At 45.4% G+C, this 26,397-nt stretch overlaps 1 protein-coding gene across 5 annotated transcripts in view; it reads left to right on the top strand.

Moving 5' to 3' along the window:
- The first annotated feature begins 11,350 nt into the window (after positions 1–11,350).
- Positions 11,351–26,397, top strand: part of LOC118250854 (T-box transcription factor TBX20) — a 117,329-nt gene continuing 102,282 nt past the window's right edge. For 2 of the 5 annotated variants that reach the window (XM_035552350.2, XM_035552349.2), the window contains exons 1-5: positions 11,616–11,915; positions 13,223–13,457; positions 14,739–14,903; positions 19,959–20,067; positions 25,089–25,247. In XM_035552350.2, the coding sequence (XP_035408243.1) occupies positions 11,789–11,915; positions 13,223–13,457; positions 14,739–14,903; positions 19,959–20,067; positions 25,089–25,247 (795 nt within the window). In that variant the 5' untranslated portion in view covers positions 11,616–11,788. Of the gene's footprint in view, positions 11,916–13,222; positions 13,458–14,738; positions 14,904–19,958; positions 20,068–25,088; positions 25,248–26,397 lie in introns of all 5 variants that reach the window. The other 3 variants (XM_035552356.2, XM_035552352.2, XM_035552351.2) reach the window with 3 other exon arrangements.

The raw sequence follows: 26,397 nt of genomic DNA, 5'->3' as shown, positions 1-26,397 counted from the left end.
GGGCTGTTTGCAAGACATCTTAATGTCTCTCCCAGAGTTTTTGACCCTGAAGAACTATATTTGTTTATATAACACAAAACAGATATGCTTGGTGGTTGTGATACTACCATGAGGGAAATATGTTTATTGCCTGTTTTTTAAAACTTGTTTCCTAAGGAAACAAGGCTGAAACAATTCTGTCTGTCCCTCCTCTGGGGGGGGTGGGGGGTGGGGGGGGGAAGGGGAGGCGGGAAGAAAGGGTAATTCCAATTAAATTTAAAAATAAAGACAGGATGTTAACAAAATTAAATGTATACATATTTTGTGAATATAGGCAGCCTAATATAGGAGGTAGAGACTCTATGCCTTCCTTGATGGAAGAATTACAGCACGACTTTGTTCTCTTTTGTATTAGTTAATCATCAATGTAGAGAACTTTCATCACAACGTATAAACTGATAAGTGACCAGCCTTCATAGATTCTGCTACTTAGGCAGCGTATCTCTTTTTGATGCCCCCTTCAGGACGTGCTCTTGAGGAATTGTACCTAAATTTGAACATACTGCTTGTTTTGTTGTGTCATAGAGTAACGTCCTGGTCCTCGGTAAACCCAGCATGGGTTGGATGTGTTAGAGAGCTTGTTCCTTGAGCCCAGGAAGTGAGGCTAATTTCTCAACACAGAGAGTTTTGTGGACCTCGCATGGTCTTCTTTGCTTTGATTACAAGGGTTTATGCAGTTGTTTCATCCATCATAATCTCCTGGTTTTTCTTTTTCATTTTTTTTTCTAATAATAATAATAAAAAGGTAAATTCAGATTATACTAGAGGGGGTAGAATTAACTTTAATTGTGTTGCATGTGCTATAATCTCATATAATAGTTCATGTGCATTATATATATACATATACATTTGATGGTTTAAAGCTCTTCCAGTCCCTGGCACTTGGATGACTACACAGGCCTGTTAGGAGGTTCACCATAACCCTTCAAACAGGACCACGCCTAGACATGTCTAAAGTTCTTTGGTATCCGTGTGGCACACTAATATAAAGTCTGTTGAACAGATAGTAAGTCTGTTTTCTGTCTTTCTTCTTAAGAAGGGAACCCAGCTTTTGTAAAATCTGGGTTCCATATGCAGAGCCAGCTATGAAGTCTTTCCTTTCACAGGAAAAGCCTGCATCAGTGTCCTCAAGTTTTATCGGTTCTGTTATGTCTCTTATGTCTCCTCCTCCCCCCGGGAGATTCAAAGTACCAGTGCTTTGTCATGGCTGCCTCCTCTTCACCAGACAAAAATACAAAAGCTCCATGTCCCTGCTACCTGTTAACAAACAGAGGCTCAGGGATAAAAGTGACGGGTGAGTTGTGAGAACCGAGGTAAACAGACTAGGGAATGACCACAGCTTCTGGTGTCAGCCCTACGAGTCAATGGAGAAAATGTGACTGAGTTATGGACAGCTTATTAGTAGAGCTCACTTTGGCTGCAAAAGCATTTGTTGCAATCCTTCCCACTTGATTTATAGCTCTGAGGAGGGGTTATTTTAAGATACCAAAACTCAGGCCAAGGAATATGGTTAACTGCTGAAATGACCCTGTCTTTGCTAGGTCATGTATGGCACGTTTCCTGCGGATGGCTGAGCTAAGTTCACCAGTGACTCGGGGTGTTAGCAAAGCTCCAGCTAAACAGCTGCTTGAGAAACTAACATGGTGACATGCCAGAGGCACAACAGTGCAGGATGATCACTGCTTGTTAACTCCTCTGGATCTGGGACTAAAAATGGTGATGTTTCAGCCTTACCCCAAAGCTTGTGCGCTCTGAGAGGGACCTGGCGTTCCACAGCAGAAATTGTTTTGCTCTTATAAAATGAAAGAAAAATAAAAGTAAAGAGGAAAGTGAGAACTAAAGTGGGTTACAGATGTCAAAGACTGTAGGCTTCCAGTGATGGCTGTGAGATAGCACTCAGATGACTTAGCCAGTCATCTTGAATAAACTGAGGACTGTTTTGTTTAGAGAAATACAAGAAAAAGATGACTTTTAAAAGGGCTAACCCTTCCCTTCTTTTGCTTCATGTATGACCTCTCTTCACTACCCCTGTAGCCCAGGTAGTTCTCAGTTATGCTTCAGATGGACTCACAGTTTGTGTCTTGTTGATTCTCGATTTGCTGTCAAAGCTCTCTCATTCCCATGACAATTGGTTTTCCAGCATTCAGCATGGTGCAGCTTTAACAACACACAGTCTTGCCAACAAAATAAATAATAAAAATAAAAACAAAAGAAAGAGGCATACAGAAGAAATCCTGCCTGGCAGTGTCTGCTTCTCCAGCCCCCATCACTGGCATCTACTCTGTTATCGGTGGGACAGGTAAATTCCACCTGTAACTCCACCATCATCGGTATCGAAAGCACCAACCCACAACAGACACAAATTTGCCAGCAAAAGAGCACAGTCTAGAGGCAAGAAAAAACAAGGCTACATGTTATTCAAAGCTGTGTAAATTCAGCTGTTATTGCAGGAGAGCAGCAAAATACCGGTGACCATTGTGCTGTGCTTGTGACTGCAGTCTGTACCCATTCAGTCTTCCAGTGCTGAGGACGCACATTAGAGACGAATCAGTCACTGTACATTAGCACGTGTCATCCATTTTAGTGACAGCAGAACTAAGTAATACTCCCTTTCCTGAAGCAGTCAGTGGCTTCTCTAAAGACATTTCCAAATTCAATTGTTGTTTGGTTAATTCCTCTTCTCTTATATCATACTGCAAACTGGACAGCTGCCTCAGCTGGTGTCTGAATCTTCAATAGAGATGAGGTCAGAAAAACTATTTTTCAACATTTAGCAGAAATCTACTGGAACTGTCAATTTTAGAAAGCTGATGGCAAGTTGTTTGACAGATGCCAAGTGGTAAGAGCCCAAATATACTATTGGGAATGTTTATTTGTGGGCATAATCTACCCTGTCAAATTGAAGAAAAGGATGCCATGCAGGTTGGAAATATTAAGCGACAGATTTCATATGGCCTTGCTTTTGCTGAGAACTTGAGTGCACGTTAAAAGTATAACTGCACTTACCAGTCCTTAGAAACACATCAGTGCAAAAGGCTCGGTACCTTGTAAAATGAACTTAAGAAAGGGTTCAAATATTGGCTGCTTTGATAACAAAAAGTTTTAAAAAGCTCTCTTAAATCTGACCTAATTGAATACGATAGTGTCATCAGCTTTCAGGGAGCACCAACACCAGCTTTAAGAATAGACTCTATTTTCTTCTTTGTGAAAGCTCAGCCTACAAATCAAGCTGTCTTCTGAATGCCCTGTTCTTATAAGCACCACTAATACCAGCTCTCTGTATGGCGCTTTTAATCAGTGGGCTCCAGAGCCCCTTATACAGCAGGCTGGTGGCATCGCGTGCATTTTTGGCAACAGGCAAAGCACGGGAGCTGTTGCAAGCCTGGGCTAGAGCTGAAGACTGCTAAATCCCACTCTTCTGTTCTGGTTACCATCTCACACTGATTGGGAGTGAACACAGCACTGCCAAAGAAGGGTGGAAACATCACCTGAGGTATGAAACTGTTATGATGGCTGTAAAAGTTAACTGCGCTTAAACCACTTTGTTCTCCCAGCAAGTAGTTCCAGCCCTGGGACTTAGCGCCAAATCTCCTTGCTCTCAGTCTTTTGGTCTTAATTTTCTTTTCGTTATGAAGTGCCAGGTATGCCTTTTTTTCTTTTTCTTTTTCTTTTTCTTTTTCTTTTTCTTTTTCTCTTTCTCTTTCTCTTTCTCTTTCTCTTTCTTTCTTTTTCTTTTTCTTTTTCTTTTTCTTTTTTCTTTTTCTTTTTCTTTTTCTTTTTCTTTTTCTTTTTCTCTTTCTTTTTCTTTTTCTTTTTCTCTTTTTCTTTTTCTTTTTCTTTTTCTTTTTCTTTTTCTTTTTCTTTTTCTTTTTCTTTTTCTTTTTCTTTTTCTTTTTCTTTTTCTTTTTCTTTTTCTTTCTTTTTTCTTTTTTTCTTTTTCTTTTTTCTTTTGTTCTTTTTCTTTTTCTTTTTCTTTTTCTTTTTTTATCTAGGATTAACCTTGTTTTTCCCTTTTTGATATGAAATACCTGTTTCAAAATACTCACTAAATTAAGATCAGGCTTTCCCCCACTCTGTTATCTTCCTTTCAGTGCCAGCCTCGGTTTTACTCTCTGCTTAGTAAATCCTCATAATTTATTCTGGTAGGCTGAAGGGAATTTTCTTCTCAAGTCTCATTTATTCTGGGCCTTTTTAGGTTATCCATGCTAATCATGGTGAACAGTTTTTAGTATTTTGTGTACAATATAAACAGTGCTTTCCATAGAATCATTTACATCCAAGTGTTTCAAACCTGAGAGACCAGGGTTGTCTTAGAAAGTACAAGCACCTATAGCATTCCTGGTTCTAGAAAGAAAAAAATATTAAGGCACTGTTTCTTGCACTGTGCTTTGGCAGCTGCCTTTAAAATTGAAAGATGTAAGATGAAGTTCTGTTCTGTATACTTGCTAAAGGACTTCTTTAAAAGAAAGAGGAATATGGACCTTTGTGTATAAGAAGGGGTATGCTGTGGGCTTTTAAACAACACTCATTTCACAATCTGCTAGACCTTAGCTTTTGGTCAAATCCTTAACTTGCTGAAAAGTGACAACATAAAACACATTTTTACTTGAAATATATTATTCCAATTCATTAAAAAAAAAAAAAAAAAAAAAAAGATTTCCACTACTGGAAAATGCTTCAGTTAATAAGAGATCTATTACTTGATCATTTTTTATTTTTTTCTTATTTTGATTTCCACATGCAGCTGGCATTACAACGCATGGCTTTGGGCTGGTTTTCATTATTCGCTTCCTCAAAAAAATATCTCTTCAAGAGGAGAGGAAAAAAAAATCATGTACCTAACCCTAAATTTAAGAGGATACTGTGGAGTCAAAGTAGGAATTCACTGGGCTAGGTTTAGAGCAGATTTTAGCAGTGGGTAGGGATGAAATCATGCTCTGTGTGCTCTTGTCTGACAGGCAGGGAAGCTAATCAACAGAGTCCAGGCTGCTCTGGCTACTACTGAGCATCAGCTATGTTGTGGTGGGATTTGACTGTGCGGGTAATTATACAAGCACAGAAAGGCTTGCAGTCTGCTTGGAGGCAGGGGTAGGTGAGCAGTGGGAGCTCAGTGACATGGTTCTTGTCCCCTGATGGTTCCTTCTGCTCTGCAGTTCTCAAAAAGCTTCCCAGGTATCCTCCTAATGGTGGCCCAAAAGAGAACATCGGGCTGCTAATATAGTGCAATCCCTGTGCAACACTGTCATGAAAATGTGTCTAAAACTGTGATTTTACTAATACCTGTGGTTTATAAGAAGTGGTCTCTCTTTTTTTTTTTTTTTTCCCTTCCTGGAAGGGGGCTGTTTTCACACCTTTTTACTTCCTAGTGTTTTTTATCCCTAAAATATCCAATTTGCATTCTCTTCTATATTCTATGGTTATATTTATTGGTTATTTACTTAGGATGTACAGCAAGCTATTATTCTATCCCTTGAATTACATTTGCTTCATTCATGTTTTACATGAATGTAACACCAGTCAGGAACTTGTCAACTTTTGCAAATCTTTCTAGTATCTCAGAAAAAAAACACAACTCAACTTTGTATTCTGTAAGAAGGCTTGAGGCTAACACCTCCTTATTTACTCTTCTTTAGACATATTTTAAACTAACAAATTCAGGCACTAGAAAGCTATAAATATTCTTCCTTAGTAAAAAAACCACATTCATCTATATTAAATATGAACCATCATAATCTCACGTCTGTCATAGCAAAACGTTGTGTTAGTTTCTGGGTCACCCAGAAGTCAGATTTTCATTGCCATGATTGTTCTTGCTAAAAGGTTTCATGTAGACCACAAATACAGTACTACAGTCAACAAGTTAAGCCCTAAAAACCTGCATAAAAATCCCTGGCAGGCTTGGTGAAGTTGAATTGGAGTAATGGTTCATACTCTTCTCTTATCCACACTAAAGGAATTGTTCACTTTAGCAGGGGCAGATTTTCACCTCTGATTGTCTGCAAGTTGATGGGGACCTACCTGTTTTTTAGAAATGTTTTATGGTACAAATTACAGGTTGATTGGTTTCCTTGCTTTGATATAAGTAATGGAACCAAGCTGGATTGTTCTCCAGACCTGTGCGGACAGGGCAGGAAGTGCTCAGCTTGTACACTTGTCTTCACACCACTGAAATGAAAACAGTTTTGGTGCCAAGCTTCCAGCAAAGCTTACGCTGAGAATTACACAAACTTGTGAATTGCTTTCCCCCAACATTATTTACGACCAAGATATTTCAAATAAGCCCAGTTTCCCTCTACAAGCTTAGCCATTGCCAGATAAATCAGCAGTGTGTTATGGGTACTGAAATATGTTTTTCAAGCCCTAATCCCAAATACTTTCAAAATCGCGGGCCTTAGCACTGTATGCTTAAAAAAAGTATATATCATTTTAGTGCCAGAACACCCCAATCCTGTTCCCCATACTGCTAAAATAAGCAAAAACGATGCCTTTCACTGTGCTGTGGTGTGGGAATGCTTTTCCCTGTGTCCTTACAGTGTGGTAAGAAGCCAGAAATATCTGGCCATCCTGCCTGCTGTGCCTCATCGGCCTGGCACCGCAGCCCTATCTCTGTGCGTTGGGTTTTTGCGACCATCACAGCAGCACTTCAGACAGCAGAAGGCTGCTGGAGCCATTCCTTGGTGACAGCAGTGCTGCTCCCAGCCCGTGCAAAGTGCTTCATCACAACATGCTTCATATGATCTGCAAGATTTGGAAATCACAACGCTTCTTCTTGCTTTCTGAGTTCACCAGGCCAAAAATGAAATCTTCTGTATTATCCAGTCATCTCCTTGTTTTCTCTCTCTTTATTCTTTTGAAACCAATGTTTTCTTTTACCTTTACCAGCACAAAATAAGCATGCCTCACTGGGCAAAAATTGAAAAGCTTATGCTAGTGAGGTTTTTTTGGAAAATGGCTGATAGTCTTTTTTTAATTCTTTCTACGGCCAGCCCTCAAAGCAAAACTCGTTGTCTTTGGGCGTATTCCTGCTGCTGTATATTCAGAGAGGGGAAATATGCAGAGGTCAGCAGTTTCAAAGGCACTCTCTAATTTTAGGCTCTTAGCTTTAGATATTTTGGGACAAAACTTTGGACACAGCAAAAGAAGTGTCAAGGAGCTATAAATCTAGATGAAGTAAGTAGCACCCAAGACATCTCAAGCTAGAGACCCAAAATCAGAGACACTTCTATTTAGAAGAAAAGAAGAGAAAAAAAGTTTGCCTTAACATTTGCCAGAAAATGTTTTTCTTAGTCCTTGAGGTTTTTATCCTTCCCCACGCTTCCCGCTATTCCTATTTTCATATCGCCATTACAGGCAACCCTGAAATTCGTCTACCAGTCCAAGGCCTGCAATAGTCAAAGGAAAAAAAATTACCAGTTCTCTTAATGTGCATGTGATCATCTTAAGATCGATTGCTGTGCAGTCTGATTTTTTTAAACCAAAAAAAGTAGGCTCCTTAAAACTTTATTTAGCTGAATTTGCTGTAAAGAATTCTAATTGGCAATATATTATTAGCGTCTTGTAAATGTGCAGTTTTCACAAAAAAAAAAGTGTAAAAAAAAGACCTTTATATTCCAATTATATAGTAAGGTTATAAATATGCTGATTTATTAAATAATTCTGAAATTGAAAATTAAATACGAAATGTGAAAAAAATTAAGATAGCGGGAAAGAAAATGGAATGAAAAGTTTTGCATAAAATCTGTTACTATTACAAAGATATACATGCGTGTTTGTGTATATGTATATATACATATATATATATATTATTTTATCCAAGGGCTGGAGTACGATTTCCGAGCAGTCCTGGTGTGCAGTCACATTGCTCAGTAGCCAGAGGTTTGCTTCAAGCAGTGAAGGGTTGCGGGGCCGCTCTCCTGGAGCCTGCAGAAGCTCGGTTTCTGAAAGGCCCCAGGAGCTGGTCGGAGGAGAGGGAACCCTCGCAGCCTTCCAGGCTGCCGGGAGCTGCTTTTCCATCTCCTAGCGGAGAGTCGGCAACGAGCTCAGTCCTCTCTCTGGGACAGACAGACAGATGTACATACATCGGTCAGGATATGGTAGCTTCAGTGAAACTTCACGAGCTAGGAGAGATTTTCAGAAGCCCCAGCAAACAGCTTCCACATCACTGACATACAGTTTAACGTCTTTAAGATGCACACTTAACCCAAAAGTCCTGTCTTCCAGTAAGATTTTGGCCCGAAGCGCTGGTTTCAGCTTACGGTGAACTCGGGCTGTGGCAGAAGGCGGGCTGCTTGCAGCACTGGGTGGAAAGCAGCTGAGGAAAGCATCGGCACGCAAGTTCAAGTTTGGGGGCTGCACGCCTGTGCCTCTAGCTGCGTCTACCTGTGCACACGCATTTTGTATCCTGAATAATACTCCCATCCGCTAAGTAAGCGTTTTGTGATTGTGAAGAGCATCGTGAAACGCTTTTCGTGTAAAGACATTGAAAAGGCTTTTCGTGCACAGAAATCATGTGAGCATCCTTTTGCAAACCACCGAAATCCGCTCCCCTGCTGTGAAGTAGCTGGGCTGGAAAGAGAAAACGTTGCACTCTGATTTCGTATTTTGTTATTTTTATGTTCAAGGCGTGTAAAGGAGCTTCTCCGAGCCTCTCCATCCCTCCACCGCCAGCCTTTGGGCTCAGCCCTGCGGCGGAGCTCAAGGCGGTGTCCAGCCGGCGGGGTACCCCTGCCGGGGTGGGAGGAACAATTTCCTCGGGTCCTCTCAGGCCGGGAAAACGGGTTTCAATCCGATTTTTCCCGCTTTCCCGGCGGCTGCGAGGTCCCGCAGCACCCGAGTCGGCTTCTGGGGGCTGTTCCAACCCGGACCCAAATCTGCCTTGCTTTCGTCTGCGTGGAAATGTCATGCTCTCAGCGAGGGCCAGGCTTACAGGGGAAGCCCACAGCAGGTTTTCAGGGGATGTGGAGCGGCAGGGGAAGGGCGTGAAAGTGTCACAGAGCCCGGCTCCCACGCGTGTGCCTGTGGTCGCAGCGTCGGTAAGCTTGCTGGGGAATCGGGTTTGCTTTATGGCTGCTGCTTGGGGTTTAGGGGCGTTTGGTGATCCCCCTGGCCGGGGGACCCCGTGTGTCTGTGTATACGTGTGTCCGTGTGCCGCTCCGCCCGGCCGGTCGCGCTCTCCGAGGACAAAGCCGTCTCCCCCTCCGGAGTGCAGCAGCCCGCAAAGCGTGAATAATTTTCAGCGAGGAGTTACACTAAGTGGGAAAGCTTTTAGCACATTATCCGCTGGCAATTGGACTATAATCTAATTGTGAGCCCTCGGGTCTTAATAGAGCCTTTCTCTTTCCGCTGGCGCATTTGCATCTGGGAGATACCTAATGGGCTTAAAATGCCTGGCATTTTGCTCCGGTAAGCCCCCTTCTCGGGGCGGGTGACATTGAGATGTTTTTGCCCTGAGATGGGATCGCGGTTACCTGGGCATCCGCGGCTCCTTTCGTTGGGGGCACGGCGAGAAGCGGCGCTGGCAAAGGGCTTGCTGCGGGGCCAGGGGGCGAAGAGCCGGGGCGGCTCCTGCGGGGGGAGCCCCGCGTGCAGCACGCTCGGGGGGCGAAGGAGGAGGCAGAGGGTGAGCCGGGAGCTGCCAGTGCCGCTGAGCCGGGCGGTCCCGCAGAGATCGCGCTCTTGCAACGGTGGCTGAGGGAATAAACCGCGTTTTTTTACCCAGAACGAGCTGTTTGCATGGCAAGGAAAAGGGAAAAAAGAAAAAGAAAAAAAAAAGAAAAAGAAAAAAGGGAAAAGGAAAAAGGAAACCCAAGCATCAATAAGCAGGAACTGCCTGAAGCGGTGCCGGGCGGGTGCGTGCGGGTTTCTGCTCCCCGTGGCTCCTTCTCGCCGGGATTTTGGGAAGGGAGAAGGGAAAGGGCCGGGAGGAAGCGGTGCTCATCGTACCGACGGGCTGAGGTTGCCGCTTTTGCTTTCCAGGGATGAGGGAGACCTTTCGGCGGGGGGGCTCCCCAAAACCCGGCGGTGGAAGCGAGATCTCGCCCTGGTGAAAACCCCTCACTAGGCGGGCGCAGAGAGGTGTGCAGTGACCTCCCGCTGTTTTGGCGTTGCTTTGGGGCTTTTTGTTTGTTTGTTTGTTTGTTTGTTTGTTTGCTTTTTCAGAACAAACGCAAAGGAGGGGGAAAAAAGGAAAAAAAAAGTGCTTCCAAGAGACGGGACGTAATAGAGGGCGAGGGGCAGCGAAATGGCTCTGCCGTGCCACGCTGCCAAACACCTGCATTTGCTGCGGAGAAAAGCAGCTTCCGCAATTAGGGCCAAGCAGCACCTCAATTAATGGGGTCCGCAGAGGGCTTGTACCTCGTCCCCCCTCGCGACCCCGGGTACCCGCGTGTCCCTGCTCGTCCCTGGCCGGGAGGGGGGTGCCGGAGCCGAGCCCCTTGGGCTGCCCACGGGAGGGGGTCGGGGGTCGGGGGTATGTTCTGCACGTCCCGACCAGGCTCATTTCCCTATCGGAGGCGGAGCGAGGGCAAAAGAAAGAAAATTAAAGTTCTCGTGGGGCAGAGGGAAAGCTTGCCCGAGGAAAAATAGCCGCTTTCTCTCCCTCGTGGATGGCCCCCGTTTAAAATAAAACAAAACGAAGCCCCCCGCGGGTTTTACTTGTAGGGTCCAAGCGGGGACCCGCCAGTCCCCCGGCCGGCCCTGTCCCAGGAGGGGGGGAAAGGCAGAGTTTTGGCGTTTCTTTGTCGGGTGCTTGGCTGCGGGTTAGTGGGACAACCCAAGGGCAATGGGGCATCGCCCCGGCGGGCTGATGCGCACCCTCCCGTGCCTTCCTCGGCAGCCCCGAGGGACGGGACCCCCGCGACCCCCGCCCGGGAGACGCCGGGCTGCTGGAGGGCGCCTTTCTTTTCTCTTTTTGGGGGGTTATTTTTTATGAAATGGGTACGGGTGCCCCGCTTGCTGCAGGATATCGCTACAGCCAGCTAATTTCTCCGGGAACCGGGCGGGCTTCTCCTTTCGGAGCGCTGAGTGCAGCTGCCATCCCGGGCTGCACCCGAGGAGCTGCTTCTCCGTGCTCCCAATTTAAAGACAGAATTTGGGGGGACCAGAGCCGCGGAGACCCGCCGTGCCCCAGCACCCCAAAACCCCTCGGGTTCTGCTCCCTTTGGGGCTGGGGGAGCACTTTGGGGACAAATTCTCGCCTGCTCTTGGGTCGTTTTAGAGGGCAAACCTTTTCAGACCTCTTATTCGAAGCACTTTAGTTAAATTCCCCGTTTTTTTTTTTTTTTTTTTTTTTTTTTTTTTTTTGGTTGTTGGGTTTCTGTCGTTATTTGCAGGTGGGTGCTTACAGGACGCGTTTAAAGGAGCACCGGGCCGCGGTGCGGGAAAACCAAAGTCAAGTGTGGGGGCTGGCAGCCGGGAGCGGGGCTGGCTCCCCCCGGGGGGCCGGCCGCCCCCTGCCCACTCCGCGGCGAGGCGGGCAGAGCCTTCCCTTCCCTTCCCTTCCCCTCCCCTCCCTGCTCTTCCTCCTCCTCCTCCTCCTCCTCCGCCCCCAGCTCCGCGGCCGCGGCCCTTGACGTGTCCCGGCGCCGATTGGCCGCCGCCCGATAGGATCTCGGCGGCCCCCGCGTTAAGGCGGGGGAGAGCGGGGCCGGGGGCGCATAGAGCCACTGCTGCTGCGACGAGGGGACACGAGGGGACATCAGGGGACCCGACGGGACCCGACCCGACGGAGCCACCCGGCCGGCCGCGGGCCATGGAGTACACGGCGCCCCCCAAGCCGCAGCTCTCCTCGCGGGCCAACGCCTTCTCCATCGCAGCCCTCATGGCGAGCGGCAGCCCCAAGGAGAAGGAGCCGGCCGAGAGCACCATCAAGCCGCTGGGTGAGCGAGCGGGGCCGGGAGCAGGTGGGGAGCAGGCTGCGGAGCCCCCCATCCTGCCTGTGGGAGCCCCCTCCCAGCGGCCGGCAGCCCGGACACTCCTTCCCAAAGCTCCGGCAGCCCCGGGACGTTGTCCCAGCGCCCCCAGCCCTGCTGCCCCCTGCAGAAGCTCCCCTCCGCCCGAAAAGCGACCCACCGGCTCCGCGGGTTGTTCATCAGCCCCCGCAGCTCGTACCATAACCCCCAAGGTAGCCGCGGTCCTCCTCGCTGCTACGAAACAGGGCTCTCCCACGTTTACTGCAAATAACTCACGCTTTTGAAAAGCCAGGTAGGAGGGACGCCGGCGCTGTGCCCGGCTGCACAAAACTTGCTGCTCGGTGTAGGCTCGGGGAGGCACTTTTAAGCTGTAACATCCTGAAGGATTTTTACGGTAACTCCTCGCGCTTTTCGGGTAAGCGATTCGGCTTCTATTCTGTTTTCCTATTTCTATTTTTTTCCTATTTTCTCTTTAAAAAAAAGTTAGCATCTCCTCCCTCCTCCAATTTCTGCGGCTTGTGGTCCTTGCACGCATCCAAGAGTTCGCAGAAAACTACAAAAAAAAAAAAAAAAAGCACCAACTTTTCAGGGCGCCAATGCCCAAGCTCACTTTCGGGCTTGAAGGAAGTTAGGAAAAGCAAATCTCTGCGTGCCCGCTCCCCCTCACCACCTCGCTCGATAGACTTCGCATATTCCGGGGATTCATTGCAAACTTTTTTCTTTCGTCTAGGCGACAGTGTAGGCCGGACATATTATAGTCTGCCTGTTTGACATATTTGCACGGTCTCGCGTTAAACGTGGCTACTTTTGCTCTTTTTTCTCTCTCTCTAGTTTTTTTTTTTTTTTTTTTGAAAACGCTCGTTTGGTTACTTTTGGAAATAAAAACCAAACTAAATTCCCGCGCTATTCAATTAGAAACCCAAGCGAAACCAGTGTCTGTATCTCGACTACTATAAACTGGAGATTTGGGCAAAAATATTAAATTTTTGCGCGGCCGTCCGCGGAGCCGGCTCCCCCCAGCTCCCTGCAGTACTGCCCGGCTCCCCGCGGCGGGCTCTTCCCAGCTGGTTTCTGGGGGGTGGGTGGATGGATGGATGCGGGGCTGGGGGACATCTCCCCAAATCACCACCCCAGTTTTAATCAGGAGCGCGGCTGTGCGGGGTCGCAGGGGACCCAGCCGAGCCATAAACGGCTTCTCAGTGGGAAAGAGCTCCTTGTCGGCATCCCCCGCTGAACGCCCTCCCTCTCCATCTCTTCCCCCCCGACCCCCGCAGAGCAATTCGTTGAGAAATCCTCCTGCGCCCAGCCTCTGAGCGACCTGTCCAGCCTGGACCCCCACGGGGATTTCAGCAGCAGCCCTTCGTCCCTGTGCACCGAGCCCCTCATCCCCACCACCCCCATCATCCCCAGCGAGGAGATGGCCAAAATCTCCTGCAGTCTGGAGACCAAGGAGCTGTGGGACAAGTTCCACGAGCTGGGCACCGAGATGATCATCACCAAGTCGGGGAGGTAAGGCTGGGCAAGCCTCCGGGCGGCTTTCCGAAAGCGGCGTTGCAGGGGGGGAAAGCCGAGAAAAAGAAATTAATTTTTTAAAATAGTAATAGTGCGGGGGCGGAGAGGGGCAGGAAAAAGAAAGAAGCACCCTAAAGCCTGGTTTTGGTGTTGGATCAGGGGGGTGAAAGCGGTCGGCTCGACCCTGCGCCCGGCGTTTTACACGGTGCGGTGCGGTGCCGCCGTCCCCTCGTCAGGGACCAACCGGCTCCTGGGCGAGCTGAGAGCAAACTGGGGGTTCCCGGCGCCCGGGCAGAGGTTTGGGTTTGCCCAGATTTTGCAGGAACGCAGCCCGGGGCGGGCAGCATCAGCGCCGAGGAGAAAAACTCCGCTGTGCGGACACGGGAAATGCGGGGTGGAGGAGAAAGCCCTTCGGGTCTTTCCCCCTTTTCTCGTTTGCAAGAGATGTGCGAAAGATTCCCAGACAGATTTCTCCGTAGCTCAAACCGTTCGGTTTCTCCAGCAAGGCTTTTTGGGGCTGCGGCAGCCAAACGCCGTCTGGAGGAGCCGGGCGGCTTGTCGGGTTTTGTAAGCCCTGAAGTTCCTTGTTCCAAAAGTACTTTCTGAGGATTTTTCTAACTAGCCGGCTCCGACAGTATTTGAAGAAAAAAAAAAAGAACAAAAAATAATAAAAAAATAAATAAAAAAACCCACCCACGAATAAAATCGGCAGTTTGAAGGCCGATTTTTAAAGCTGTTTAAAGTTGTTTAGCCTTAGTTCTGGTCTACGGCAAAACATTATGCTTTAAGAAATCTGAATTTCGTCAAAATTTAAGTGCCGAAGGGAAAGCTTTGTTTTGAAAATGCCTCTCAGAAATATTGTGAGCTGGCTAAAAGAAGGTGCATCTAAAATTGGTGAGAATATTAATTGAAAGATTTCTCTAGCCCTAGTATGTGTCTCATAAAAAAAATCAAAATCAGCTTTTCTTTGGTGCAACAGTTTTCTGAAGTCTTAGTGTGCTGATAACTAACAGGCAAAAATACATTTCTCCTTTCCTTTTCCACTTTTACCATTTTTCCTTTTGCTTCAAAGAAATCGTTTTGATTTCAAGCTGTTCTTTCTGTGTATATTACAGAGAGACCAAGGATGCGATTTATATCACGCTGAAGCAGAATCAATAGATGCTTTCATTTTTTCCAGGTGGTTTAAATAGAACCCTTATTTGTAGCAGCTTTTTGAAGCCCTCTTATCTCTGTTCTCCTTCCACGTATTTATTTTGTGATTTGCCTTTATTTCAGGAGAATGTTTCCCACGATCAGGGTTTCTTTCTCAGGAGTGGATCCTGAAGCCAAGTACATTGTGCTAATGGATATAGTTCCTGTGGACAATAAAAGATATAGATATGCTTACCACAGGTCTTCCTGGTTAGTGGCTGGAAAAGCTGACCCTCCACTCCCTGCAAGGTTTGTAGATTTTAAAGCTGGTCTTTCTTTTCTTCTCTTTACTTTTTTTTTTTTTCTATCAAGGAATACCTGCTATTATTCTTTCCATGCTGCTTGCAAACAGTGCTCTGAGAGCTTGAGTCTGTGTCCAACAAATTTGATTGCAAAACTCTGGTTAATTTCTGTGCTGCAGAATCAGGCCTCATGTCTGCTTGAGGTTTGATTTATACTGAATATTCAAAGGCATACAGGATTTGGCTAAAGGCTCTTTTATGTACGTATGTATTTTTAAATGAAGTTTGCCTCAAAAAAAAAAAAAAAAAAAAAAAGAAAACCAAACACACACACATTGATTTGTCTCTTGGTTCTGCCCTCCCTGATGCATTTCGACCTCATATAATTTAAAGCAAACCAAATCCAAGCAGAAATACTATGCTACAGTGCAGCACTGTTTATGCTTAAAATTATATTATTTCTTGGAAAACGGGAAAATGTATCCAATGTTTAGTAACCAATAATTTGATTCTTGCTTTTAGTCATCTCTTACACAACAGGCAAGGTATGGATCAGTTCTACAGCACAGAGGGTTTTTTTGTTGAGGAACCATGAAATTTTCTGAGACCTTAGGGAGGGGAAAAGAAAAACCCCAAAAAGTAAGCTTGTTTTCTAGACAGAAACACCTTTTCTACACAGGAAGAAAATGCTGTAGAAAACTAATTTCCCAAATCATTCCCTTGCTGTCGTTAATGACTGACTCCTTTCGGCATAGGGAAGTGGAGGCTTGCAGCACCAGGCTGCACGGCAGGAGGGCACTTCAGCGCAGACCCCCACTTCATCACGCTCAGCACAGCACTTCAATACGTACTTAAGTCCCCAAGCCCGGTAAGACCGAAGCACATGTCTCACGGCTTTGCTGAGTCAGAGCCGGAGATATGGAAATAAAGCGGATGCCTCTCTGGCTTCTGGAGTGTGGAGGGCTCAGCGCAGGCACACAGATCAGCTCCAGGTGGCTTAGCCCGGGGTTAAGATCTTGCTTATTACAGAGACAGAAATTAGAAGTAAGAGAAGGAATGGAGCATGGTTTATTTTTATTTTTATGTGTGATTGCAGGAACCAAATCCTGCATGTTTCCTCAGAGAAACAGCTCTACTGAAATCTTGCTGACTGCTGATCTCTGGAAGGTGGCTCAGGGAAGTAAACAGAAAGTGCATGCATAGAAGCTGTTATTAAAGACAGCAACCTAGGAGTTATGTCGGCTTTGTTTTCGTGGCCAAAAACTTCATCTTACAATGTGGTTGACGTCTAAGGGCTTCATTTGAAGTATTATAATGGACACTGATCAAACCCCAAAGAGTATAGATGGATCCTGTTCTGGAGGAGTCAGCATCAAAAGAGAAAATAAGGGGAGGACAGAAATAGTATCAAGGCAGGGTCGTCCCTTTAGTATTTGTCTGTTCAAGTGCTTTTTTGGGGTACGCTTAGTAAGGTTGCTAATCCGCACACTGCTTGGCATAGATTAATTCAGTGGAGAAATATTCACAAGAACTTAAGACAAGAGATTGATCCTTTGAAATAACTAGCAACTGCCCTACTAGCTGCTGTGGAGCTGGGGTCAAACCTTATTGGAATTGAATATTAATTATCACTGTGCTGTGGTAGCTCTGTAAGGTCCCTGTTGGGTCAGTGCCCCTCTGTGCAAATGTGTATCTCTGCTGCGTATCCCCTTTCATTTTCAGGATGCTTAGCCAAAAGACTATTGATCATGACACAGGCAGGGGTTATTATTTCTCTGTATGAATTACACTTACATAGGTGTATATGCACTTTCTGCCTTTTATATTATTTGGTAAGAAAAGGTTGTCAAGAGGTAGAGCGCGCCAGTGTTTGCGATACTGGTGATGCTTCTGGAGTGTTAATGCCTCTTTTGAGGTGGGAGGCCTTGATCCTCCTCAAGCATCTTGAAAGGGGTTTGATCCTTCTCCAGCGTCAGGAGCCCTTTGTGCAGTTATCGCTCACACTCTCTTCTCCGCATGCTTAGTGCCTGGCTGGTGGGACCGAGGTGCTTCTTCCCCACGCACATCGCTGCCGGCATCCACGTAGGCACAACGGCGTCCGTGGAATTATCCAGGAGTCACATTTTGCATGGGTGTAAGACTTTGCAGGATCAAACCCGTTAGCTGCTTTGCTCTTTCAACTTTTCTCGAAATTAAAAAGTATTCTGTGATTCTGTTTGAAAGATTAGCCCTTTAGGGAACTCACTGCAAAAAGCAGTTTTATCCCTGTCTTCCTGTTGTCAACATTTCAGACAAGTTTATGTTGCAACGAACACTCGAATAAAAATACTTTTCAGAGAGTCTTTTGTAAATCTTCTAAAGTGCTATCTGGAAATAGAATTCCTATGTGATATTTTATGTTTGTTCTTCCAAATTACTAAGACTGTAAGAAAAAAAATGTCAGTTTAATAAGTTTCAGCATGTACCTTTATTCACTCTTCTTCCTTTTCACCTCCTTTCTTTCACTCATAATTTTTTATTTTTTTTCCTCCCCACTTTATTTGGCTACAGTAGCCTGCTTGTAATCATTTATTTAACGAAATGGCAGTGTTTGGATGCTTACAGAGCACTATAAGGAGGAAAGTTTTAAAAGGTATTACATTTTGAAAATTATCTATTAAGGTAGCTAAAAGCAGTGTACTTAGCAGCTTTAGGGCTTGTAGGACCAGGCCAGCTGTTAAACTAAACAGGAGGAGAGCGATACAGCATTCCAAAACTTGCAAGAGGGAAGCTGTACCCAAACCTGGGCTATATCATGAAACACGAAATACCACGGACCAAATTCACATCCAAATATGGCTCCTAAAGCCTTTGTGGATTCGAGTGAGCAACCCTTTGCATCTGGCTGGCTGTAGGCAGCAGAGCTGGTGCTTGCTTCTGGGGTTGTTTCGTGTGTGGCGCTGGAATGTGCATGTTTATTTCTCTGCTCCAGTCTCATCAGCTTCTTCTGCTTGGGAGGGCAATAGATTCAGTTTTGCACCCTTTTCTCCAGGGTGCTGGAGATCAGGCTGTAGGAGAAGTGCACAGGGAGTTGTACTTAGCCAGGTAGAATCACCCTTCACAGTGGGCAGGCAGCACGTCAGTACAGAAAGGCAAGATCTATTAATACATTTATGTAAGCAATATTCAGGTGCCAGTCTTTCAGTGACTTTCCTGTTAGCTCGCTGCCAGTATCCAGGCAATTTGTAGTTTGAAAGCTGTGCCAAGCATTAACTGCATATGGTGTAAAACAATTGTGCTCAGTTTTAGACACACGAAGATCTTTACTCACTCCCCAAGCGCATATTTGAAATAGTTTGGCTTTTTGGTCCCAATTAGCCAAACCTTGCTGAGCCTGACACTCTGTGATCACAGTAAACAGTATTAGCTACCCAGACATTCAAAGTTAGGAGTCAGGCTCCAAAAAAAAAAATCACAAGGCTGGCTGAAAAGCTTCAGAGGCTGGAAGCAATACAGCTAGGATTGTTTTTTCTTTGCCTTCAGTAATTTGAGGCTTTAAAAATTCAAGTTTTTACAGTTTTCAACAGGAAGGCAAAGTTGATTTTCACGAAAGCTCTTAGGTTTTCAGATGCATCGTAATTTTTCATGAGCCTTGCACTATAATTGAGAGAGTCAGTAGCAGTGAGGTTCCCTGTATGTTAGGATCCCTGGCACAGCATCCCTCCTGTGGATGCAGCTGTACCAGCCAAGCTGTGCTTTGGATCAATAGAAGGAAAACATCCTGCCCGTCTGAAGCGAGCCGTGCTGGTAAAACTTCAGTATCATTAGCAGGACTGTGGCTTGGGGATTCTGCTGGCAGAAACGACGAGCCCAGGATCAAATCTCTTTCCTCTTTGAGCAACAGAGCTGTGCTCCTGGGGGACTTTAGCTGGGCCGTGCCTCGATTAGGGACCAGTGTGGTCTATCAGACAGTTACGCCTCATCTTCTAGCGGTTTTTCCATTCTCCTTTTGCCTAACCAAAATCATACTTCGATGAAAAAAAAACAAATAAATTCTCTCTCTAACCCGGCATCTCAGCACTGCCCCACTGCCTGATGGAAGAAATCTCTCGGTGTGGCCAAATACATCACCCGGAGAGAGGGAGCCAGGCTCTCAGCGGATGGTAATGCACACCGACAGAAGCAGAACGAGTCTAGTTTGCTCTAGCTGGAACTCTACTTCAGTGCTTAATTCACTATCTTGAAAGCACATTTGAGTTATATAATTTTCAGCAATATGTTATTCCTATAAAAACATTGTTCTTAAATAGCCCAGTACTTTGTAATTAGTCTAGTCATAGTGTATATATCATTCTATCTACATGTCTTCCAAGCTTCCTTTTCTTCTGCTTAATTTCCCAGGTTGTGGGTTGCTAATTACGGAGCTGCAATTAATTTTTTTCATGTCAGACCACTGTGCTGGACTGCAGCCTTCCACGTCTTATAAACACACGTCACCACAGCCAACGTGTGATCGAGTGCAGGTTAAAATCATTATCACGGCTTAATGTTACATATAAAGAAAAATGCATTTTTATCTGCATTCCCCCATTATCTCTCTAATGACACCATGTTTTTTCTCTCGGAGCTGTAGTCATTGTTATTTTAAGTGCATGTTAGTACAGCTGTGGGGAAGGACATGATCAATTTTTCATTTGGGAAAAGACACAACAGTGAATGTTAGTTAATGTATCCATTTTAGATAACTAGATAAAATAATAGCTATGGTTAGAGAGCAATCTAGCACTTGGACACAGAATTCTTCATTATGTTCCAGTGAATTAAACAAGTCAAGTCGTCTGCTTTACTGTCTTTCATTAATGGCCATATTTCAGGCGTTCATTCATTTGGGGAGACGGCATGTTTCTTGTTCGACTAACAGACCTATATTATCCAGAGCTCTCAGGAAATCTGCTGCTGTGAAACCATTGCACATCCTGAGAGCAAAATCTTATGGGCTTCGCCACTTCGTGTGGAGGTGGTGCCTTCCCTCCAGCCATGGGGTGAAGTTTTGATGTGCTGGCCTTTTCCCTGTGTCCTTCAGGCTGTACGTTCACCCAGACTCACCGTTCACGGGCGAGCAATTGCTGAAGCAGATGGTGTCATTCGAAAAAGTGAAGCTCACGAACAACGAGCTGGATCAGCACGGCCATGTGAGTAGCACTCCTCATGGGAAGGGGTCAAGAGAAACCACAATCTGCTGTCACATCCAGCGGGGAAAGGCTCAGGGTGGAGTTGAGCATAAAAGGGAGGGAGAGGAGGGAGGGGGGTGAGCTTTGTGTTGTGCTTCTGCCTTCGCTTTGCTGTGACTAGGCAGCATGCTTTGCCACACACACTGGTTAGCAGGCTCACATGCTTTTCCCTGTGTGCTTGGAAGCTCCTTCTTGTTGCAGGCCACCAATTAGGGTTGGGCTCTTTGACTTCCAGACTCAACGCAGAGTGGGCATGGAGTCAGCAGAAAAGACTGATGGGATACCACAGCAAGGGCTATGGGACTATAAAAAATGTCTCAGCAGCCCTTGAAATAACAGAGGGATGTCAGAAAGTCAAAGTGCCACAGGGTGGGCTTGGGCCCCTGCAGGAAACTGGTCCCAGCTCTCGCTGGTACCAAGCTGGTGTCACAAGCCCCGGGGCTGGAGGCTGGTAAACGGGCTTGCAGGCTGAGGATGGGAGAGTTAAAAAGAAAGAGCGTAACTGCAGGGTCGGTAAATGAGGTGTCATGAAGGGAGGGCTCATTTTGAGCTCTGAAGTGTGGCGGGGGGGTAACTAACCTGTAAAGCAGAGTAATTATGGCATATGCGGTGTCAGCAAGCCCTCCCGTAGCGGGCTGCTTATTGCTTTTTCTGGCTGTTTGAGGCAGTGGCTGTTTGCCTAAGCTGGGTTCGGTGCAAAAGCTTCTCATCTGAGAGAGAATTTTTGCTCATTTCAGGACATAAAAATTGAACCATAGCCATTTTCATTTAAAATACCTCCCAGTAATAAACAGATAGTAAAAAAGAGAGAGAGAAAGAGAGAAATTGAGAGAGAACAAGAAAAAGAGAAAGAAAAAAAGAAAGAAAGGAAGGATGGAAAAGGAAGGAAAGAAAGAGAAAAAAAGAGAAAGAGAGAAAGCAAGCTCAAACTAGATGTCTATGTGCTATTCTTTTGTAAAGGTCTGTCTATGGATACTTTTTTCTTGAATCCGGTTCCCACAACTGCTCCCTTCCTGACTAGCAAAGGCTGTCTTTTTTTTTCCTCTCTCTTATTTCATAATCTGTAGAAGGGCAAAGCTGAAGATTTGTGGGCTCTATCACTGAGTGTTGATAGAGCAGTATATGTGCGCATTTAAAAAGGAGCATTTTTCATCATAACAGGGGCCATGTGTGCCTCTAATAAAAGGCTCGCAGCAGTATATTGCACACTAGTTAGGAGCAGTGCAGTTCCCAGAAGCCCAGATGAACATAAAAAAGAAGTCGGTCTGAGAAGCTGTCGGGAACAGGGACATGTGACAGAGCGAGATGTGAGTGTTTCACATGCAGGCAGTGAGAGAATGCGGACGAGATGCGGGCCCCTTGGTTAACTTTCCAAGAAGTGGCGGAGGTGGAACACATCCTTGACATGGAGGCTTTGGATGGCTGAAGTCGATGGAAAGTTTTGCATGTTCAGTTAAGAATAAGCCCCGAAGGCTTGATGCTGTGTTGAGATTTGCATGACAGATGTTACACCGTCGCAGAGCACTCCCTTTTTAGTGTTTTGCAGTGTTTTGTGTTCCAAATGAGAGTATCAGGTTTTATGTGCTGCCTTAGTGTAGCTGTGTAAATATCGCTGGGTGCTCTATAGAATGAAGGAGCAAATTCCTTCTCTGAAGCCTTTAAAGAGAGTTTGCTGTGGTATGGCCAGCAGGGCTTCTGAGCTCCAGAGAGAAGGGGGGAATGGAAATGCCTCCTGAAACCTCTCCCTTCTGTTTGAAAGAGCCCTTCTTTGCTGATGAGAACTTTTCAATGGACCTGCTAAAATGTTAATTATGTTTGATAAGGCATATTGCTTCCTGAGGAAGTTTTAATGACCTAAAAGCCAACTTTAAATACTAGTTATGGGTACAGAAGTTGGAACCAGCCTCATTCCAGTTTGTTCTAGTGGCTTGCTTTCTCCATCCTCCAGTAGACATTTTGGGTTGTTAAGGTAATTGTGGTGTTTTATTTGTAGAGTTCACTTCCTGAAAAGGAATCTGAAGAGAAGAGAGGCATTTGTTTGCCTTAGCATTTGCTTGTTTTCCATTATTCTGAGACTTTCGGAGTTGGCAAGCATCTCTGCTCATGTATCTTCAGCAGCATGCGTAACCCCATAGCTATGTACATTTTCTCCCCAAGCATCAGGCAGAAGTCTTATCTCTGTGCTCAGGACATACGGCTTGCTTCATGGAAACACTTGCAGATATCCTTTCCAGAGAAAGGAAATGGCTTCTGCCTCTGGATTTTTGCAGATGAGTGAGCAATTCCTATTCTTCTGGTTGTGGTACACTTATGAGAGTGATATATTTCAGATTTCTGGTGATGTTTTACACAGGCTGCTTTTTCTAGGACTTTCGGTTGCACTCAGTTATGGTGGCATTATTTCTGGTTTCTGGCGAGGTGAATCATGAGTGTATACATTATCATAATTGCTCTTCTGGCATTTATGATAGCAAAACTCAAACAGATTAATGTCTGCAAAAGCAAACACAGAAGTGTGAACATGGCCAACTGTGAAAGCCAGGGTTTCAGAATAGCCACCGGCAGTTACACCCAGTTTTTTCTTAAAGTTAGCCTGGCAGAAGTTGGGAACCTACACGCTTTCGAAAAGCAAACTTTGCCCGGTAACTCTGTTCCTCAGCGAATGTGGAAGCCGCATTCCCAGCACAGTTCCTGAATTCAAAGCCACCTCAGGGATTTCGCAGCTGGCATCCAGATTGCCTCTGGTGACCGTCAGTGGGAGCCAGCTGCCTACAAAGCCTGCCTGACCTTGCCGTGAGTCGGATCCTGTACCGACAGATCCCGGTCACCTCCCCTGCCTGGGGTTGTCAGCACGGAGGCAGATGGGAGGGCTGGGGGCCTGCGATTGCACTGTATGGACAGTAAGCACATGCTGGGGGGCTGCCCTAAGTCTGCGCGCACCTGATGCTTCCCTATGGGAATGGCAGCGTGAGCAACCCCGAGACAGCATCTGAGACTTTCTGATAGCTACGTCTTGCTGGTGGGGGTCTGCTTGGATGGTGAGACCACCCTTGGGGGCTATTCTGAAAGGTACATCTGAGGCACCCAATTCCTGCAGGCTGTTTTGATGGCCCTGACACACAGAGATGCATTAAGGAGTATCTTTTTGCAGTATCCTGCTGAATTTAATGTCAGCGGGTGCTGTGGCATTGGCAGCGTGTGCAGGAGGCAGAAGGAGCACTGCATGCAGAGAGCCCAGTGAGAAGGAAACAAGGCCCTTAACGTTGGCCGTCGGTCTCCTGTGACCTATGGGCTGCATTTGACTATTTGGTACCTGACTGACTCCACCTGCCTCTGGTGGGAACATGTCGGGTAGAAGATAGTAGCAGAGGATGTTACCTGTATCTGCTTTGGGTTTCAGAAACCTTTCATAAAGGATTACATGGTGTTGTCTGAGAAATGGGGTTTCTTTGTCACAGTTTGCATTCACAGAGGAGTGAGAGGAAGGGGCACGTGTGGAAGCTGCTGTGTCACAGCCCCTTCCTCCTTCCGCTCGGCTGCTGCTCAGATGTCATGCCAGAGCGCGGATGTTGTGGCCACCAGAGGCCATGGGAAGCGCCGAGGTCTGTGGGCCAGCCCCTCAGTAATCTCACCACCTTTCTAATATCTTTTCTAGCTGCTTAGAGCAGTCCGATGGCCTGGCTGGTAAGGCAAAATTTTACAGAGGCAGAAATGTGCCGGAGATATTAGCAGCAAGGTTGATGACCATAGTGTGTGCATATATACAATGGTGGAGTGAACTGAGGAAGGACTTGGGCTGGTAGAGGCTGACATACAACACTTTCAGGACAATGGATGCTGCAATGACTTTCCCCTCACTGTGTGCAACCCCCAGAGTCACAGTGCAAGTCCTAGCAATATTTGGCCCTGAAGGAAAAGCAAAGGAGTGCAACCTTCCCTATTTACTGAGTTAGCATGAAATACTGCCCCACTTCTACTGTGTTTCAGCTGAAGTTAACGCTTCCCGAGGAATGCACATTAGTTATTCCAGATGTACAGAGCTGGCTGCAGTGTCGTTATGGCCCCTGTAAAATAGAACCACCCACACCATTGCCAATTTAGTCTTGTGACTGTGATTATATCCAAAACAAGGACTGGTGCAAGCCGAGCTCTGTATTTAATTCTTATATTGTAATGCTGTGGTTAGAGGCAGCCAAAAAGGCCTCCATCCAGTGGTAATTGAAGCAAGTGGGAATCGCTGTTTGACGCCAGTGAACATTGGAATTGGTTAGTTGGTACGTTAGGTTTAGAGTTATTCTGGGGGCTTGTGAACAATAATTAATGAGAAAAAAATGGAAAAAACTTGGTCATTTGGGAGTTCTGTACCATTTTTTTCTCTTTGGTTTCATTTTTGGTAGTTTGCGGTGAAGAGCATCTATCAAGTCAGTTGCTTTAAATGTTTGCCACAATAAGAAGATTTGGGAAGTTTCATTTTTGGTCAACCAGTTTATGCTGGTGGTGATGATATATGTATATATTTTGTTATTGTTGTTTGGTTTTCTTTCTCTCTTTTTTTTTTTTTTTTTTTTTTTTTTTGTTCACGTGCACAATTTGCAAATGTCGATTCCTGGTCATGCAGTTTCAAGAGTAAAATACTTACCCTTGCTGGTGACACCTGCAAACTGGTTCACATGCAAGCAGTAACACCAGGTAGGTAGCACCTCACCTGTAGGAATAGGTAGGTGCTCACCGGTAGCATAGGAGAGAAAGGAATCCAGCTCTTGGACTGGCTCTGGCTACAGCTTCATCCTCTGAAGTGAGGAGCTGCCTAGAGGATGTGGAGAGCTTGGTCATCACCAAAATCAGCCCCTGACCGGTTAGATTATAGATGTCTCCCTTGCAGTGTTAATTGTTTTTGTTATTTTTTAACCTGTTGTTTTATAGTCTTCAAGGATACTGTTAATCTTCCTCTCAGAACAATGCCTTGTAACTTTTTCTTGCAGATCATTTTAAACTCCATGCACAAGTACCAGCCAAGGGTCCACATCATTAAGAAGAAAGATCACACGGCTTCTTTGCTAAATCTGAAATCTGAAGAGTTCAGGACATTTATTTTTCCAGAGACAGTTTTTACAGCTGTCACTGCCTACCAGAATCAATTGGTGAGTACAGCTGTTAATTTCCAAAGATATAACTAAATCCCATGCTGCTAAAAATTCCCTTTTTCCCCAGTCTCATCAAGGGAAGTTTCTGATATAACTTACCTTTCCACTCTAATGTGTGTAGTGGTTTTGCTCAACCTAATTCATCTTCAGGAGTAATTCTTATGTATATGAGTAGTTCTGCTAACTTCAAAGGGACATAAGGATTATTCATGAGAGTAAAGACGACATGAAAGAGGCTTTCATTTGTCTTCCCTTCTTTCTGTACAAGGCAGTTTACATATTATCATTTAGCCCTTTTCTAATTATAGTTCATTAAGGAACTGTTCTTATTTGCAATGATCTTTTACGCCATGAGCTATGAGCTGAGTGATATTCTGGTTTGCACATGATGATTTCATGGGTTTGAGAAGTTGACTGATTAAGCTGTAAGGCTCAAATGTAAGGGAAATCACTTGGAGATACGCTTTTCAGACGCTGCCCAGATTACATCCAGATGTTTGAATTTCAATTTGCATGCCAGTGAATAATATATACAAAATGGAGGAGATCAAAACAATGGATTGCTAATGAGTAATTTTAGGAAGTATATAAACAATCAGAAAGCAGAGGCTTTGTTCAATAGTGGGTAGAGCTTTAATATTTAAGTCAGTAGAAATATGTTGTTGGCTTCAGCATGGTTCGGAATATGTTTAAAGGGATTAGTGTCTATTGCACTTCAGAACAGATAACCCTTTCTAATTCCTCTAAGTTAAGAAAAATGTAGGAAGCACTGTCCAAAGGTGTGGGCGGACACCATCACAGAGTTAAAGAACCTGCTGGTTTATTTAAAGAAGCCTGCATTTCTTAATATGAAGCAAAAACATTTAATTTCTAAATGCTACAAACAAAACAAAACCATGGCATAAGGGGCCAAATAAGCTGTGAACGTAGCAGTAATAGTGTTAAGCTGGTTCTTGCAACAGACACCACATCTAGTTTTAAGGCTTCAACATCAGGACTTCTTGACTGTAGACACAGGTTTGTATCTGAATGTTGCAGAAAATGCATTCAGCACATGGCAATCGCAAGAACAAAAACCTTGGACATTTGGTTAGTTTTTTTTCCATTTAATTATCTGTAGAAACTAGAAGAACAGTAAGAGACACAA

Source organism: Cygnus atratus, chromosome 2 (assembly GCF_013377495.2).
Source record: "Cygnus atratus isolate AKBS03 ecotype Queensland, Australia chromosome 2, CAtr_DNAZoo_HiC_assembly, whole genome shotgun sequence".
Lineage (NCBI taxonomy): Eukaryota > Metazoa > Chordata > Aves > Anseriformes > Anatidae > Cygnus > Cygnus atratus.
This window is presented reverse-complemented; position numbering and strand designations above follow the sequence as displayed.